Source organism: Oryza brachyantha, chromosome 1, assembly GCF_000231095.2.
Source record: "Oryza brachyantha chromosome 1, ObraRS2, whole genome shotgun sequence".
In the NCBI taxonomy this organism is placed as follows: Eukaryota; Viridiplantae; Streptophyta; class Magnoliopsida; order Poales; family Poaceae; genus Oryza; species Oryza brachyantha.
Genome location: NC_023163.2, coordinates 13,163,030 through 13,180,722, shown reverse-complemented (window position 1 = coordinate 13,180,722; position 17,693 = coordinate 13,163,030). Strand labels below are relative to the sequence as shown.

Genomic DNA, 17,693 nt, shown 5'->3' with positions numbered 1-17,693 from the left:
CTAAATTAAAACCAATCCATTTAACTCATTTTCATCCAACCCATTAGCAGGCCTAGATAAAGTATGTATATGACATGTGGGACCATGTACTAATGTTTTGTAGGTAACTGTGGTATGAATTGGCTATTAGATTGACTATAGAAGAATTGAAGCTAGTAGTTGGCTATACTATCGAACTTGCTCTTAATCAGCTCTAAACCTATTTTAAAGAGACAAAAGAAGAGTGGTGGGCTACTAACTTATAGCCAACGACTAGCTCCAATTATCTATAGTTAATCTAATAGAAAATTTATACAATAGTTATTTACAAAACATATACTACCATTTTCCACTTGTTATACACACACCGTGTCTTAGAACCCGTGCTGGTGCTGCAGCTGACTATAAATTAGTAGTTCACATCTCTTCTCTCTCCCTTCTTTATCTCTTTAAAATATAGTTACTAGTGGACTGCTATTGTACCTGCTCTCACCGACCGGTGGAGGTGGAAATGTTGTTCCACATGCACAAAATTGAGGGCTATTGATTTGGAAGAATCTCACCTCTGTTACTAATGTGTCGGCACTAACACTACAATATTAAAATATGTTTGATATAAAATAACAACATTTAGAGTATTTTTCAAATATAAAATCATACATCGGATAACTTAAATACATCATTACAATTAGCACGACTAACTCGCAGTAGGACAGGAGTGTATTAGCAACATTAACGCGAAGAACGAGACATAATAATGGAAAATATTATATTATATATATATGTGTGTGTTAACGCCAGATTTTGGTAAATTGCCGTTATAGATTGAAACAGACCGAATCGGACAAGAAAGGTGAATCGGCTGAAGGCTGGAGATTAGACGCGGCATGGATATAGCCGATGGAGTCCGAATCAGATAGGAATTGAAGTTCAATTGGGCCCAAGGTGTGGAGATATATTCGGTGTTGGTTATAAGTCCGTGTAGATTAATTAGGCTTTATTTTAAATTTTGTTTAGGATTTTTATATTTAATTTAAATCAGGGCATTACTTGAATAAATTCAAGTAAGAAATCACGAATGAACAAAACTCGAATAAATTCAAAAGAGCAACGGTGGTATCAAATAAGAAAATTTATACAGATGCGCAACCTCTATTTAGTGGTAAATTACTTCAATATCTGAACCATTTGGTACATGATCAAATTTTGAAATCAAATGCTTGTCGAGTCAAAAACAAAATAGTCATAATATTGATTGCAAACAATATAAAAGGTTAGAAGAAATAAAATACTATATTGTCGATCAAGCGACGATAACTATTGTGATTTATTCACAACACATGTGAGAGAAAAAAAAGATACTTCTCTGCTTCTATCTAGTGGCTCAAACTTAGTACAAATGAAAACAAAAACTACATTTTTATAATTTTTATACTGCAGAGAACGGATTTGCCTGGGTTCAAGTACTACTGGAACGATATTATGGTCTCCTCCATAGTCCAAGTGACAGTGATGCACGACCGAGCTATAGCTTCCCTTTGCTGCAATTTCTGTAGCTCATTCCCTGAATCATTCCGCAAGTCTGCACATCTGACTTCACCCCTTGCAAAACAATGGGTTGCTTCGGGCGTGCAATAACCAACTGCTTCTCAGCCCAATGCACAGCATATTTTAAATAGATAAGATGAAAGAGAAGTGAGCTACAGTCAGTTAGAGGAGTTAGAGGGTAACTTGGACTCAACAAAAATAAACATTTTTTGTGGGCTTTGAATTGGTTAGAGTTTGACAAATGCTTTAAAGAGGTAACCTGGTATTGTTGGCTTCTTATATTTTAAATTGAATAAATAATTGTTTGGGTAATTTGTTGACAAGATAAAATTGTGAGGGAAATCTAAGTTGCGGAGTTTCCTTCCTTACATAAAAAAGCCTAAACGTCACATATACTACGACCATTCTGATATAAGTATTTTTAAGTTGTTTAAATATGGAGTAAGAAAACATTAAAATAGTTTTTTTAAGTCATCTAGTGATTAAACTTTAAATTTTGAATTGACTATATTCACTATATTCACTTTATAAGCATATGATTAGCTATAGAATCATTAGAATGATTAAAATTATAAATAGCACATAAATGTCCATATTATAGTATAAAATTGAATCATTTAAATGTTTAAATTTTGGGATACAAGTGATGACCATATGAACTTTAAGATATCCCTTTTTAGTTCCTATTTTTTTTCTAAAAACATCACGTCGTATCTTTGACACTTAAATAGAGCATTAAATTAAATATAGATGAAATAAAAAATTATATGCATAGTTAGGGAAGAATTCGTGAGACGAATTTTTTGAGTCTAATTAGTGTATGATTAGCCATACGTGCTACAGTAAACCACATGTGCTGACATATTAATTAGGCTCAAAAGACTCGCGGTTTCCAGACGTGCTATAAAATTTGTTTTTTTATTCGTATCCGAAAACCTCTTCCGACATTCAATCAAACGTCCGATATAACACCAAACAATTTTTTCTTTTCGCGAAATAAACGGTGCTTTAAAAACATGAATTAGATTTTATACTACTATACACAGCCACATTGACGGAGTACAATCTACTAATACTACTACTCCGTACTGTCCTTGCCGGATTCTCAGATCCCAATCCCATTGCCGTTGGCGCCCAGAAAGGAAAACCGATGAGCCGCGAGGCCGGCGGCGCGGCGGCGACCCCTGCCACGACGCCCGAGCCACAGCGGCAACAGGAGGCCCCGCCGGGGAGGACGCCCCTGGAGAGGACTGCGGACGCGGCGGAGCAGCTGTACCGCCTCCGCGACACCTTCTTCCCCCGGGACCCCGCCGAGAAGGCCGCCGCCCTCCGCGCCCGAGCCGACGACGCCCTCGCCGTCCTCGACTCCCTCCCGCCAGGTACACGTTGCCGCACGCCCCCCTCCCCCCCTACCTTCCACCCTTCGGTCTCCATTGATTCGATCCGTAGCACTGTGTGGTAGTAGCGCCGTATGCGATTGAAATGGGTTCGATTTGTCATGGTTTCGTTCCAATTGGATTCCTCGCTAGCACGTTGCTTGATTTTTTCCTAAAAAATTGTAGAAGCCGTAACTTGTAGTGAAGCTTGTTGTAGCTGTTTATTGATTGCTGATGCTCCGGTGGTGTAGGAGATGATTTACATATACTATTGCATATTTTTTCTGCAATGTCCACGTCTCTATTGTTGAATTGTATTATACACATGCCCTGAATTATGATACTACAATTCTTTGCCCCACTCGTCTGTCCTAGGAAGAATTTTTGTGGAATTGCTGACCAGCAGCCTCACAATCTCTAAACAACAGCAATGACCAAACCTGTTCTGTTGAGTGTATCACATCTGATTATATATGTTCCATTCACTTGGGACACCCACATGTTATTTTTGCACTTTCCTTTTCTATCTGTTACATGCCACAGATATCATCAGATTATTTGCTGAGTTGCTAACTTCGATAATTCGATCGTAACATTTTGGGACATTCAGCTCCTTTTTCTGCTGACTACTTGTTATTTTGGTGGCTGATCATTTGTTTCTTAGTGGTGATTTCCCTCATCAGATGCCCACTTCTTATAGCTCAAATCCATTGAGAAGTTATTTTCATGTTCGTTTCAATATAATTCTTTAGTTTCTTTTTTTACTTCCAGAGGACAGGAGAACACCACAGCAACGTGCTGTTTATGAATTCTTGAGGGGAAAAATATTGGATGTTTTCCCCGATTATCATAAGGAGGCCGAAGATCATTTATCCAAAGCAGTATGTAGCAGAAGACTACACATTACCTTGTATATCATGTCTGTCGGTTAGAAACTTAAACAACCATTGTTCTACTGGATATATTAGGTAAAGTTGAATCCATCTCTTGTAGATGCATGGCTGTGTTTGGGTAACTGCATATGGAAGAAGGGGGATCTGCCTTCCGCAATGAACTGCTTTTCGTTAGCATTAAGCAAGGTACATTTTTGCCTAAAAGTTAGGATACATTTTTGCTATGTTTTTGTTTTCAAGTTTCCATATTCTCTAGCATAATTTCATTTGTCAGGGGGCAGATAAGAAAATACTATGCCAGCTCTCAATGCTTGAAAGAAGCATGGCTCAAGGTGATATTCTCTCCATGTAGTAACATCTCAGCTGATATTATTTTATGGAATTAATTCCCCCACTGCATATATTTTTATTATATAAATCATGAAACCGTGTAACATCACTGATGAACCAGCTTTGAATTGATCCTTTTCTTGAAATAAAAAAGTATTTTACTCCTTCAATGAAATATTATTTAGCTAGGCCAAACTTTGAGATTTCATGATCTGTTCAGGAACATCAATCATTTGATTATATCTTCTTGTAGGTGTATGGTATGGTTTTCAGTATAAGGGACTGTCTGTATATTAGTTCAGATTTTTATCAAAAATAGCCATATTTTAAGCCATGTGATCAGCAGCATACAGCTCAGCTAAAACATATCGAAGTACATGATGTGCTGTTAAATAGTTGAAATGACCTAATACCAGCAAGGAGGCAAAGAAACAACTTGCTAATAAAGATTACACCTCAAGTTTGCAGTTAAGAACAAAGAAATTATGGTTCAGTGACACCTAACTATAACTTCAATCCAAACAAACTGTAAAAGTGCCAAATATAACAGGCCTAGTAGAAAGAGCAGCCTTCACATTGAAATCTCCTTCCAATATTAATAATAAAACCCTCCATAAATTGCAATCAAACTCAACAAATTTGAACAAAATATGATTCAAAGAATCAGAATATCAACTCACCATAGAAAGATACACAAGAAGTGACAAATAACCTTTTATGAGATCTTTCTCTTCTTCCCATCTACTACTGAATCTCCCCTGACAATTTCCTTTTGGTTCTTATCGCTTCTTCCCGCTCTCTCGTGCTACTCTTTGCTGGAAAAAAATGACCTAGTGGTTGATTGAAGTTAGTCTTTTCTTTCAAGGGGCAGTAAAAGTGGTTTGGCTTGGCATATCGAAGGAGCAGGAACAAAATATGTCAGCAAAAGTGTTGTGTAAAAAACATAGATATGGCAGACCTGATACCATCACACAGATATGCCAATGCAGATCCAATGTCCTAAAATTCTGCTGATTTCAACGGAAATCTGTCAAAAGATTTATAGTAAAATATGTGTGCTAAATGGTAATATCGAATGTCTGAGTCCCTACCATAAAAATAATTCCATGCTGCATGTCTAGTTTTTCTACAGAATTTTCCTTGTCTTGTTGCACCCCATTTATGCTGTGTTCTGTTTTCAGGCAGCGAAGACCAAGCACAGCTAGTGGAAGAGAGCATTAAGCATGCAAAAGAAGCTGTAATGCTTGACATCAAAGACGGAAATTCTTGGTGTAAGAATCTCTTCTTCTAAAATTATAATTGCTATATTTCGCAACTTTTGCTACACAATTAGTTCTTATTCGTTATTTGTTAGATATGATGCTTCAATCGCCTTGTTATTTTTTCAAATTTTGTTCTTAAACCTTTAAACCTCCATATACCGTTTTACCAAGGAAATGACCATTAGCCAAGGTATTTTTTCATTGGTGAAAGGTCATACATCCTAATTTATGAAGATTCTTGGTAGAGAAAAATCGGTTTCATGGCATTGAAGATCATGACTTGAGTATATACCACTATGTTTTAAAGTATTTACCATCTGAAGAATACACTGATGTAGTATCGACCATCAACATTTATGTTCAAGTGCCACTTCATTTTGAAATACCACATTGACTAGTAAGTGTGAATTATCAATGTGATATTTTTAAATGAAGAGGCACTCACACAAATTATGAAATATATATAAGCGGGTCCAGGTCCCATCACCATTGCTGCATCAGCATTGAATTGGTTTTTGTGAGATGTGCCTTTTGTCCCAATATATTTATGTTTTAATAAAAGTTCATTTTTCATTTCTATGTAGATAATCTGGGTAATGCATATCTTACAAGCTTTTTTGTGGGTGGATCCTGGGATCACATGAAGCTTCATCATTCAGTCAAAGCATATCAAAATGCTGTAAGTTTGTGCATTTCATACATATGTTACTTTGATAATTTTATTCATAAAAGCAAGATATAATTTCTGAAAGATTTCCACTTTTTTGGGTAAAGCTTCCTTTTTTAATAGGGAGTCCATTATACTCTCCTTCAACTTTTCTGTGAATCCTGAAAACGCTTCTCAACTCAAACTGTTGAATTTCTACCATCCAACAGTTAAAATTAGTGTCAATCAATCCATGCCAAAAATCGCCTTGGTTTTGACTGAAATGCATTTACTCTTTCATGTTTAGTTGATATGGCATCCAATTGGACATGATAGCTGAGTTAGCTAAGATCAGTTTGCTGAATAAACCTGATGTGGTCCACTAGTCATGCAAGAGAAAGGAAAGAAGGGGTACTCTGTGGGAAGATAATGTGATTTGGCTGAGTGAAGTGCTAATTTTTAGATGTATTATGTAGCTGGCTGTGTGTTTACCCTATTCTAAGGGGCTTTTCTGCATTTTTGTATGATGACTTGTATACATGTTAGCCCATAGCAATTCCAAGGGTCCAATTGCTAATACTCATGACTAGGTGGCATTGTGATGTGACCATCAATGTTGCGTTAAATCTCTCTGATGCAATCATCTTAGACCTATACTATAATAGTGCAACGTTACGTTAAATACCACATTGATAATTAGAGTCTTCAAAGTCAGTGGCTAGGTGATGGTAATTTTTAAGAATTGGTTGTTCATTTTATTATATGGATATAATTCAATTCATTTTGTGTTCAGGAAAAGGATGAGGCTACGAAAACTAATCCAGATCTGTATTATAATTGTGCAACAGTGAGTACCCTAGATCATAAACCAACTAGCTAAATCAAATACATTTTCCACCAAGTAGTCTTTTATCATTTTCTATAATATGATCTGTTTTTGCTTCCAGGCTGACAAATACTTAGAGAACTATGAAAGGGCGCTTCGTGGATTTGAAGCTGCAGCTTTAAAAGATCCTGGTCTTGGTGCTGATACAGAACTTCAGAAGATCACCAGTCTCCTTGATAAGCTAGATAGTGCAATGAAGGTAACTTCTATGTATCTATGGTATGTAGACAACAGAGTTCAACATGAATAAATACAAACTCTTCTATCTTAACCTTTTGAACTCAAATTTATCTTACTCTAAATCAAAGAAGAAATAGGTACTTTAAGTTGTCTATATTCATTCAACTTGGTAAAACTAAGTAACATAGCAAAAATAGAATAAATCTTTTTCATAACTGTGGTGATCGACAGACTTAAACTTTTAAGAAATATATTGTTTTTAATCTTCGCGTATGTCTGGCTATGTTATTATGATAGACTGTCCCACTGTAATAAACCCTATTTCATTGGCTAAATATTGCCAAGAGGACAAGCATGCAGCTTTGGCTGAACAAAAGAAAAAATACTGTAGTTTGGCATGAAGAACTTCAAGTGGAAGCTTCGGTTAATGTGGTTTAGCCGTTTAAGGTCTAATAACATGTACTTCCTCCATCCCAAAATGTAAGCATTTCCAGAGCTAGGCACATGTATTAAGAAAGTTGGTGGAAATGATTGACAAAAGTTTGTGATTGGTTGAGAACTGGTGAAGAAATTAAATGAAGAATGATTGTGATTGGTTGAGATGAGGAGGTAGGTGGAGAAATAGCTTCTTTTTGGGACAATGATGGAGTGGTAGAAATATCTTCATTTTGGGACTGGGGGAGTATTTAGTAAAGGGATGGGTTTCCCCCGAATATCCTAACATAAACAACTCAACGTTCTTATCTCCAATCAATCGATTAACTCTAGCAAACTGTCTCCTAAAGCAAGTAGACGGTACAGTGTCACGCATTGTTCATGAGAATGAATAGTATTTCCTGGACCTGATTGCTACGCGTAATCATAAAACCACTCTGAAGTGTTTATGTTGCTATTGTCTGCATAAGGGCTTCAAGTTTCATTTTCATGAAGTGACAGCAATTTGTTTTGCAATAACTTATATGGGATATATACTGAATATATTGTGCTTCGTGAATTATTTTCTGATATTTTTCTACTTATGGTTATTTTCTTCCACAGGGACAATTACGATCCAAGAGATTAGCATCATCAGTATCTTCTTTGAGCGAAGTCAACAGTAATACTTTCACTCTCACTCGGCATATATTTGAGTCTATTAAATTTCTTCTGTTTAAATTACTCTGTTGGTTTTTATACCTCTCATCCTTTATTCTTGTTGCAGTAAAATTGTCTCACAGGAAAGCAACCATAGGCATCCTATCAGAGGGTTTGAACAAGGCAGTTGCTGTTGTCAGTAAAGTCATTCTTTTCATAAGACATGATAATGTTGCTCCAATGTAAGATTCCTTAACCCTTAAAATCAATGCTAATTATGTGTGACTCATTACAAATTTATAACCTTTTTCATGCTTCCAACTTCTAAGTGCTCTTCTTTGGAACTGTAAGTAGATAGAAGGGAACAATGGATTGATTGATAGAGGTGCATAGCACGATTACATGTATATATAGGCAAGGAACCCTAGATCGGTTTATAGAAACAACACCAATCATGGGATCCTTGCCAAATACAGAAGGCTCTATCCTAATCAGGGGGCGGCGGCATATCCATGCGCCTACACACCCGAGGCCCACTAGGGCCTGCCAAATATATCCCTAATTACCTTGCTAACACGCCCCCGCAGTCGGATCGTTGGTAGAACTAATGTTCAGACTGGACCTGAATTCGTCAAAAACAGAAGATTGCAACCCCTTGGTGAAGATATCGGCATGCTGCGAAGATGTCGGTACATGCATGACCCGAATGCCACCCAAGAGCGACGCGCTCCCGAACAAAATGAAGATCAACCTCAATGTGTTTGGTGCGCTGATGCTGAACAAGATTGGAGGACATGTAGACCGCATTGATGTTATCACAGTAAACCAACGAGGCACGGCGAGGTGGAGCATGAAGCTCAGTGAGCACTTGTCGCAGCCAGGAGATCTCGGCCACGCCATTCGACACGGCACGGTACTCTGCTTCGGCGCTGGAGCGAGAAACCGTATTCTGGCGCTTGGACGACCAGGAGATGAGGTTGCCGCCCATGAAGACGGCATAGCCGGAGGTCGATCTACGCGTGTCGGGGCAGCCCGCCCAGTCGGCATCTCCTGAGGACGGTCGAAGGGCGAGGCTAAGTCCAATGTGCTGCGGATGTAGCGGAGTATGAGCTTCAAGGCGGCAAGATGAGGCTCCCGAGGATCGTGCATGTGAAGACAAATCTGTTGCACGGCATAGGCAATGTCTGGCCGAGTAAAGGTCAGCCATTGCAGGGCACCGGCGAGGCTCCGGAAATCTGAGGCGTCCTGAACGGGCGGACCAGACTCGGGTAGCTTCGGGTTGGTGTCCACCGGGGTGGAACAAGGCTTGCAGTTGGCCATGCCAGCACACTCAAGAAGCTCCAACATGTACTGTCGCTAAGAGAGAACAAGGCCCACACGATCACGTTGAACATGCATCCCCAGGAAGTGATGAAGCTCACCTAGGTCCTTCATGGAGAATTCGGACTGCAGAGCAGAGATGGTGCGACGCAAGAGGTCTGCTGAGGAGGCGGTGAGGACAATGTCATGAATGTAGAGCAGCAGATATATCATGTCAGTCCCACGACGGAAGACAAACAACAAGATGTCGGACTTGGCTTCCACAAACCCAAGAGAGAGCAGATAGGAAGCGAATTGACTGTACCACGCACGGGGTGCCTGTTTCAAGCCGTATAGGGACTTGTTGAGGCGACAGATGTAGTCGGGGTGACTGGGGTCCTCAAAACCAGCAGGCTAGGCACAATAGACGGTCTCGGAGAGTGTCCCGTGAAGAAAGGCGTTCTTCACGTCCAACTGGTGAATCGGCCAGCTGCGAGAGAGAGCCAGTGAAAGAACAGGCGAACAGTAGCAGGCTTGACGATCGGACTGAAGGTCTCGTCGAAGTCCACACCAGGGCGCTGAGTGAAGCCGCGAAGGACCCAGCGAGCCTTGTAGCGTTCTAGGGTGCCATCCGCTCGAAACTTGTGCTTGAAGATCCACTTGCAGGTGACGACGTTGGTGCGCGGGGGTCGTGGAACAAGATCCCACGTGTTGTCCTTCAGGAGGGCACCGTGTTCTTCCTCCATAGCGGCTCGCCAATTTGGATCGGCGAGGGCACTACGGAAGGTCTTCGGGATGGGTGATAGCGGGGCACTGTGGAACAGCGCCGGCAGGCGAAATCCAGCCTTAGCCCGTGTGGTCATGGTGTGTTGGTTGACCACAGGGGAAACATGCACGACTCTCTTCGGAAGGGGAGGAGGGCAAGCTGGGGCAGTAGGCGGACGTCGCGCGTAGATGTGCTGAAAGAACGTCGGAGGGCGATGAAGACCAGGCGGTGGCGACGGACTGGCTGAGGCTGCTTGTGGTCGTCTCCGGTCAACAGTGGCCGGCTGCGACCAACTGCGACAGGGTGAAGGAGAAGCCGCCGATGGTGATAGGGTGGCAGGCGGAGCCGACGATGGTGACAGGGCAGCAGACGGCGTCGCATGAGGTGACAGCGGGGGCGGGACGCCCGGCGGGAGGCCTGCGACAGTGGAGTCGTTGAGTTGGTGGCCGCACGTGGCAGTGCGGGTCCGGGTGTTGTACCGTCGGTGGCCGCACGTGGCAGTGCGGGTCTGGGTGTTGCGTATGGGAGCGCAACGGGTGCTCCTTGAGGTCCTGCAGGAGAAAAGCAGAGTGACGGTCCATAGGAGCTGGCACATTAGGGGTAAAAACGTCTAGGAACTCAAAGTCAGCGGGACTAGGGGTGGGACCCTGCTCGGCGAAGGGAAACGATGACTCGTCAAAAGAGACGTGTTGAGAGATGCTGACTCGATTTGTGGAGGAATCAAGGCAACGGTATCAGAGAGTAGCCAAGGAAGACGCACATGACGGAGCGAGGCGCAAGCTTATGAGGAGCGGTGGCCGACAGGTTAGGGTAACATTTGCAACCAAAGACATGAAGGTGATCATAAGACGGCAAGCTTTTGTGGAGAGCGAAGTGTGGTGTCACGAAACCTAATGTCTTGGTAGGCAAGATGTTGAGTAAGGATGTGGCAGTGCCTAGAGCCTCGACCCAGTGTGATGGTGGCATGCTAGCCTGAAATAAAAGAGAGCGGGTGATGTTGTTGGTGGAATGAATGATATGCTCAGCTTTACCGTTCTGGGCGAAGGTGTATGGGCACGACATCCGGAGGTGGGTGCCTTGAGTGAGGAAGAACGTGCAGGCACTAGAGTTATCGAACTCACGACCGTTGTCGCACTTGACTGACTTGATTGTGGCACCATACTGAGTGGCCACATGAGCAAAGAAATTAGCAAGGGTCGAAAACGTGTCAGATTTGAGACGAAGTGGGAACGTCCACAAATGATGCGAGCAGCGTCAAGAATGACCAAATAGTACTTGTAACTAGAGACACTTACAACGGGTGAGGTCCAAAGATCACAATGAATGAGGTCAAAATTATTGGAAGCACGCGAGGTGGATGAACAAAACGGGGACCGAATATGACGACCTAGTTGACACGCATGACATAGGGAAGTGCTAAGTTCTTTAGGACATGAGGGAACCACAGACGCTAGTTTAGACATAACTTCATGACCGGGGTGACCGAGACGACGATGCCAAAGTGAAGTGGAGGCAGCAACAAAAGCCGATGCAGCAGGGAGGCGTAGAGGATAGAGTGGTCCATCACTATTGCACCTGATGAGAATTTTCTGAGACTCCAGATCCTTCACAGAACAACCAGCGGGGTCAAACTCAACAGAACAATTATTATCGGAGGTAAACTGGCGCACGGAAATAAGATTCTTAATAAGGTTGGGTGAAACTAAAACATTATTAAGAGAAAAAGACCCTGGAAGGTAAGCCGTGCTAGTGGAGGTGACGGGGAGGGGAGTAAGGACTCGTTACCGACAACAATTGAGGAGTGGAGAGAGTTATGTGAGAGAGGAAGGACTGGAAGTCATGTGGGAGGTAGCACCTGAGTCGAAGTACCAGTCGGTGGGCGGCTGATTCAGAGAGACGGTGCTAAAGGCCGACACCAGAGATTGCTGGTCCCAGCCAGCGGGCGAGGCAGCTGGGTTGTAGAGGCCACCTTGTCCCCAAGGAAATTGCGCCGCCTGCTGTGCTGCCTGTTGGGCCTGGACTTGTTGCGCCTGTGCCGCCTGTGCCTGTGCAAGCGCCTACGCGGCTTGGATGGCGTGTGCCTGTGCCTGTTGAGCCAGCAAAGCCTGCGCCTGGGCCTGCTGGGCAATAAGAGCCTGTTGGTGCTGCTGGGGAGGCGCTGCCATGGGTGGACGTTGTCCGGGCCACATCTGGATGGCCCCAGTCCACGGGTTGAGGAAGGAGGGCCAAGGAGCTGTGGACGTCCCCTTGCTGCCAGACTGACCACCAGAGGATGATGGCGTGGTGCTGTTAGACGACTTGCCAGCCCGCTTGTCGCGCCGGCTCTTGGACGGCTTGGACGTGCCACCACCCGAGTTGCCACCGCCGGCGCTCGAGCCCCGGGTGCGAGAAGGCTGCTGAGTGGAAGACGAGGATGATGCCCCCGGAGTGGTAGTCTTCCCAGCTGTGGCGAGGAGGGCGGTGGAGGAAGCGGACGCTTGATGCACCATGAACTTGGGGAAGGGCCGTCTGTGGCGAAGATGGCGACCGATGTCACGGAAGCGCTCGTTGAGACCGTGGAGCACGTTGAGTACCAACGTGCGATCAGTGACAGGTTCCCCGAGTTCCCCGAGCTATTGCGCCATGGTCTTGAGACGTCTGCAGTAGTCTGTGATAGAGAGATCACCTTGAACGAAGTTGCGAAACTAGACGTCGAGGTGGAGGGTGCGTGTCTCCCTGTTTCCCAGAAACTGGGTTTACAGGGCGAGCCAAACATCACGGGTAGTGGCGTCGCGCTCGATCACGGTCTCGGTGAGGTCAATGGAGATGGTGCCGGTGATCCAGGATTTGACGACATAGTCCATGCATGTCCAGTCGGGGAAGTCAGGCGCGGGGAGGTCGGCGAGGACATGGTCCTCGAGCGAGTATTTGCCGATGACGAGAAGGATCTAATCGTGCCAGCGGGTGTAGTTGCCGGAGTTGGTGTCGACGACGATGTGGACAAGGCTTCGGATGTTCTGGACGCTGATGGCTTGTGCGTGCAGGTTGACGATGGCGGCGGCTTCATGCGCCAGGATAGCGTGGTGAAGGTCGTTGCCGTCGTGGTCGAAGGGGTCGTGGTCCTCTGGTTGCCCGTCAGGAACTGCGTCGGGTTCGTCCTCGGCGGCGGCGGCGCGCTCTCGCGCCGCTTGAGCGTGTGTGGCGCGAACGCGGTCGGCGGCGGCATCGCGCTCCTGTGCAGCAAGAGCTGCCTCCTTTTCTGCTTCCTCCGCGCGGGCAAGTGCGGCAGCATGCTTGGCCTTGGTGGCTTGCATGCGTACCTCAAGCTTTGCATCTGTGATAACCGGCCGTTTGCCCGAGGTGGAGCCAGAAGCATCTGCAGCGGCGGCAGCAGCAGCAGCAGCGGTAGGAGACAGGGGAGGAGTGCCTCCAGTCATGGCGGCTGGTGGGTGGGCGCACGGCGCAGCCGGGAGGGCGCTCGATGCGGGGCGGCGCGCGGCACGGCTGGGGGCAGCGTGCGGGGCAGCCGGGTGGCGCGCAGCGCGGCTGGATGGAGCGCGCGGCACAGCCGAGTAGCGCGTGGCGCGGCTGGAGGCAGCGGCGGCGCAGCTAGGGTTTAGCGGAAGCAGGAGCAGAGGCAGGAGCCGAACTGCTCTGATACCATGTAAGTTGAGATAGAAGGCAACAATGGATTGATTGATAGAGGTGCATAGCACGATTACATGTATATATAGGCAAGGAACCCTAGATCGGTTTATAGAAACAACACCAATCATGGGATCCTTGCCAAATACAGAAGGCTCTATCCTAATCAGGGGGCGGCGGCATATCCATGCGCCTGCACACCCGAGGCCCACTAGGGCCTGCCAAATATATCCCTAATTACCTTGCTAACAGGAACATTATGATTTTGTTGTAAATAACATAGAGTACTTTTGCAACATTTTGTTAGAAAAACTATTAATTACATTGACTTGTTGAAATTGATGTTACAAAAAGGGGAAATATTGCAGCAAATTGTCCACGCCTTGTCCGAAACAGTTTCCATTAGTTTCCTTTCAGGATTGTTTTGTAACTGAGAATTGTTGGAGGTAAACAGCAAACTCAAGCTTGAATCTAAAAATTGCTTTACACTACATCAATATTTGATCGAATTCGTTTTACTTGCAGAAATAATAACCTTAAGCTGTACTTAACTTATGACCTTCGGCGAAGGTCTACAGTAAGATTACACTAGTCATGATCGAATGGCCTCTCTAAAATTCAGTTAAATATTTTAGTTTGAATTTACAGAAGTATTGGCCTATATTTTCCTTGTGTAAGCACAGTATTTTGGGTCCCGGCGGTTATAACTGGATTGTTTAACCTTGATTGTAACCACTATAATAGGTTTTATAGTATTGTTAGTTAAACATAAGCATATACACCACTCATGAATAGAATGTGTGTTAACTATTAGCTTCCTTGTTGAACTCGGAATCTAGAAAAATTTCCAATGGACAATTGAGATCTTGTAACATTTGTGAGCCTTGCTGCTACAAGGTTTGGTTACTTGTGGTTATCATATGCTGCATTATCATTCAGATGAATCAGGTTGAATATACATCTTAGCTCCATTACAGATGGCACACTTTGCATCTTGGTTTATTGGTCCTATTAGTGTACCTTTGTATTGATGTTTGAATTGGATGATTTCAGGTATTATTTAGCTTGCGACTTGGATCAGTCTTATTTTATACTCTCAGTCTATGGACTACGAAATGAAGCAGTAAGATCTCGTAATACTGATGAATGTTTAAGCTATTAAAAATAGACTTGCGATTTGTAATTTTTGCATGCACGTTTTGGGAGGTTTGTTGTACCGGGTGGAGTAGGCTGATTGTGCTGCACTGTTGCTATATTGCTTCGTAGTATTCAATTTCTTTATGGTCATTCAAAAAATGTTGCGAAGTTTCATTTGGCTTATTTATATGCTTCAATTGGATGCATCTACTAGGACCTATCACTGGCTCATTGTTATGCCAGCACACTCCTGAGTTGGTTTGCTACCGTAGTTGAGCATTCCCCAACTTGCTTGCATTGGCCTGTTTCCACTCCTAATTTCCGTAGTTTGTTGGAAGTACTATTGCTGTTCAGAAATGAAATACAATGCAAGCTGTTTAGAGAACCAAACAGTAATATACCAGAGGGAATTTAAGTTAATCTTGTATAACCATTATATTTTTCATGACAGCTTCATAATGTAATATTTCAATATTTGTTCACTAACAATCCATATAAAAAGTAGATCTGAGTGTTCAAATCATATCAGTGTAAAATATCATGCATTCTTGAATTGATTTGGCGTAGGAAGAGGTTCAATTACTTGCCAAATTATTTATGTAAAAATAATGCCACTTGACTCCCCATCTGTCTATTTTGTTTACCCTTAAAATAAGTTTCCCTTCTGTATTAGAAACAACTCGTGAACTTGTAAATTTGTCCTCCTGTAAGTACTTTTAATGTACCATGCTAATGTGAACTTTGTATGCCTTAGATTAAAGAAGGTGATCGAGTGGCATTGTTGGAACCTTACTTCAGAATTCTGGATATATCTTGGAATGAACAGGTGCGGAATTTCATTTTTTTTAAATATTTGATTCATATCTAGAAGTAAACATTTGCCTATTGCCAGAAAGCAGGGATGATGGTCTCATTTATAAAAACCTGGTGTTCATAAAATCAGGCCTGTTGCCTTGAGTGTGGTCTTTTATCAAAATCCACACTACTGCCTTTTTAACTAGTGCAGTGCACACGTGCTGTTAAGTTTTCAAATAGATGTATATCAGATGCTACAATCATAAAGAAAATGCTTAATTAATTATCTTCAAATTGAAAACCAAATAAAATCATATTAACTGGCATCTACAAATATCACATGGCATGGCATGACATGACTATTCTGAAAATACTACAAAATACAGCATCGTCATCATTAACTCCTCTTTTTAGTAGAGATTTAGGCTAAAAGACACTTTTTTATTTAAAGTGTTGCCCTTTTTATGCAAACACAGCAGGGGACTCCCCTGTGGTTAATCTTCATCAACAAAGAGTTTAGAACTAATTACAAGGAAAAAAAGAAACTAAAAAGATAACCACAAATACATTGATATTAGTTACCTTTTGTGTTATTGTATAACCAAATACTCTTGATCCATATATCAGTGTCTAATTATTTACATGAGTTGCTACAAGTAATCATTACGGAGTATTAGTTATTACTCCCTCCGGTCTTGAAGACTGTTGATGTCCATTCGTTTTCAAGATCAGGGGGAGTGCTATGGAATGTTCATTTGTGGTAACTGATGCCAGATATTAATTACCTTATATGTTGATTTCTTTGATGTCAAACAGCGCTATCAGTTCAAATCAGTCCGTGTGGACTTTCCAGAACAGATTCTTATAAATGAAAAGGCTCCACCACCTCATCATGTTGTACAGGCTTCAATCCATGCGCACAATAAACCGTGACCTGTATTTTTTTAATTTGGTGTATTGGACACTTGTGTCTAAACTAGTGTTTAGAGATTCCGTCAAGGGAGTGGAGACTGAGGAAGAGAAGACTTTATGGAAATGATCCGATCGCAATTTTGTACAATTTGCTACTTTGTTCTACCTTGTAGCCAGTTTTATCTGCTGGGTTTGGTTGGGGGTCCAGGGATGATTTGATTTCCCTTTTGCTTGATTTGATATCCATTAACGGGGGATTTACTATGTGTGTAATTCGATGTAAATTTTTCATTACTTGGACACAATGTAAATCATATGGGATTGGATTTGTAATGCGTTTTAGAAAATCAGATTCGTGTATTGCCTGAAGGGTATCTTTGATTTGGGACGAAATTTGACTCGTATCACCATTTTTTTAGCTCAATTCCTACTTGCCGGTCTCCATAAGCTCCCTTTGTGCTAAAGACTCCCAACTGTAAAACAAAATTGACAATTTAGTAGTGAGGTTAAAGGACCATAGTACTCCATTGTGAAAGTGGTATATAAGAGGTATGTATCACGTACTGAAGGGATACAAAACTTCTTTAAGGCAGGCCTTTTCAAGGAAAAAAACGAAATGTCACATTTGCAAATAAAAGATAATATGTTAATAAAATTTTTATATACGTCTAAAACCTCCAAACCTCTAACGTTAAGGCTAAAAAATTTAAATAGGTCATATAAAGATGAGTGGTTTTTTTTGGGAGGGGTGATTGTTTTGGCTTTTTCATAAAAAAAGCAAACGATATATTTGTAAAAAAAATTATGAATAAAACTTTTATGTATGTAGCCTTAATGATCTAAAAGTAAAAGCTAAAAAATAAATTTAGGTGAAAAACCTCAAAAATTAACTCTAAATTTAAGATTAAAAATTTAAATTTTAGCTCGATAAAGCCTGATAGTGCAGACCTAAATACTCTTAATAGGACAATTATACCGTGAAGTGG

General features: G+C 42.4%; 1 protein-coding gene across 1 annotated transcript; it reads left to right on the top strand.

The window, feature by feature from the left end:
- Positions 1 to 2,642: 2,642 nt before the first annotated feature.
- Positions 2,643 to 17,105, top strand: LOC102709527 (tetratricopeptide repeat protein 5-like). The gene is made up of 13 exons (XM_040519961.1): positions 2,643 to 2,906; positions 3,675 to 3,784; positions 3,872 to 3,982; positions 4,071 to 4,128; positions 5,308 to 5,397; positions 5,973 to 6,067; positions 6,828 to 6,881; positions 6,982 to 7,119; positions 8,139 to 8,196; positions 8,302 to 8,416; positions 14,917 to 14,986; positions 15,755 to 15,826; positions 16,612 to 17,105. Exons 1-13 carry the CDS (start codon positions 2,678 to 2,680, stop codon positions 16,726 to 16,728), a joined length of 1,317 nt encoding a protein of 438 aa, XP_040375895.1. The 5' UTR covers positions 2,643 to 2,677; the 3' UTR covers positions 16,729 to 17,105.
- Positions 17,106 to 17,693: the final 588 nt, after the last annotated feature.

What these genes read in the sequence shown, in the direction of transcription:
- LOC102709527 (XM_040519961.1), top strand. Translation starts at nt 2,678, where the DNA reads ATGAGCCGCGAGGCCGGCGGCGCGGCGGCGACCCCTGCCACGACGCCC. An exon ending in CCTCGACTCCCTCCCGCCAG is followed by an intron (nt 2,907 to 3,674) that starts GTACACGTTGCC and finishes TTTTACTTCCAG; the next exon opens with AGGACAGGAGAACACCACAG. An exon ending in TTCTTTGAGCGAAGTCAACA is followed by an intron (nt 8,197 to 8,301) that starts GTAATACTTTCA and finishes TTCTTGTTGCAG; the next exon opens with TAAAATTGTCTCACAGGAAA.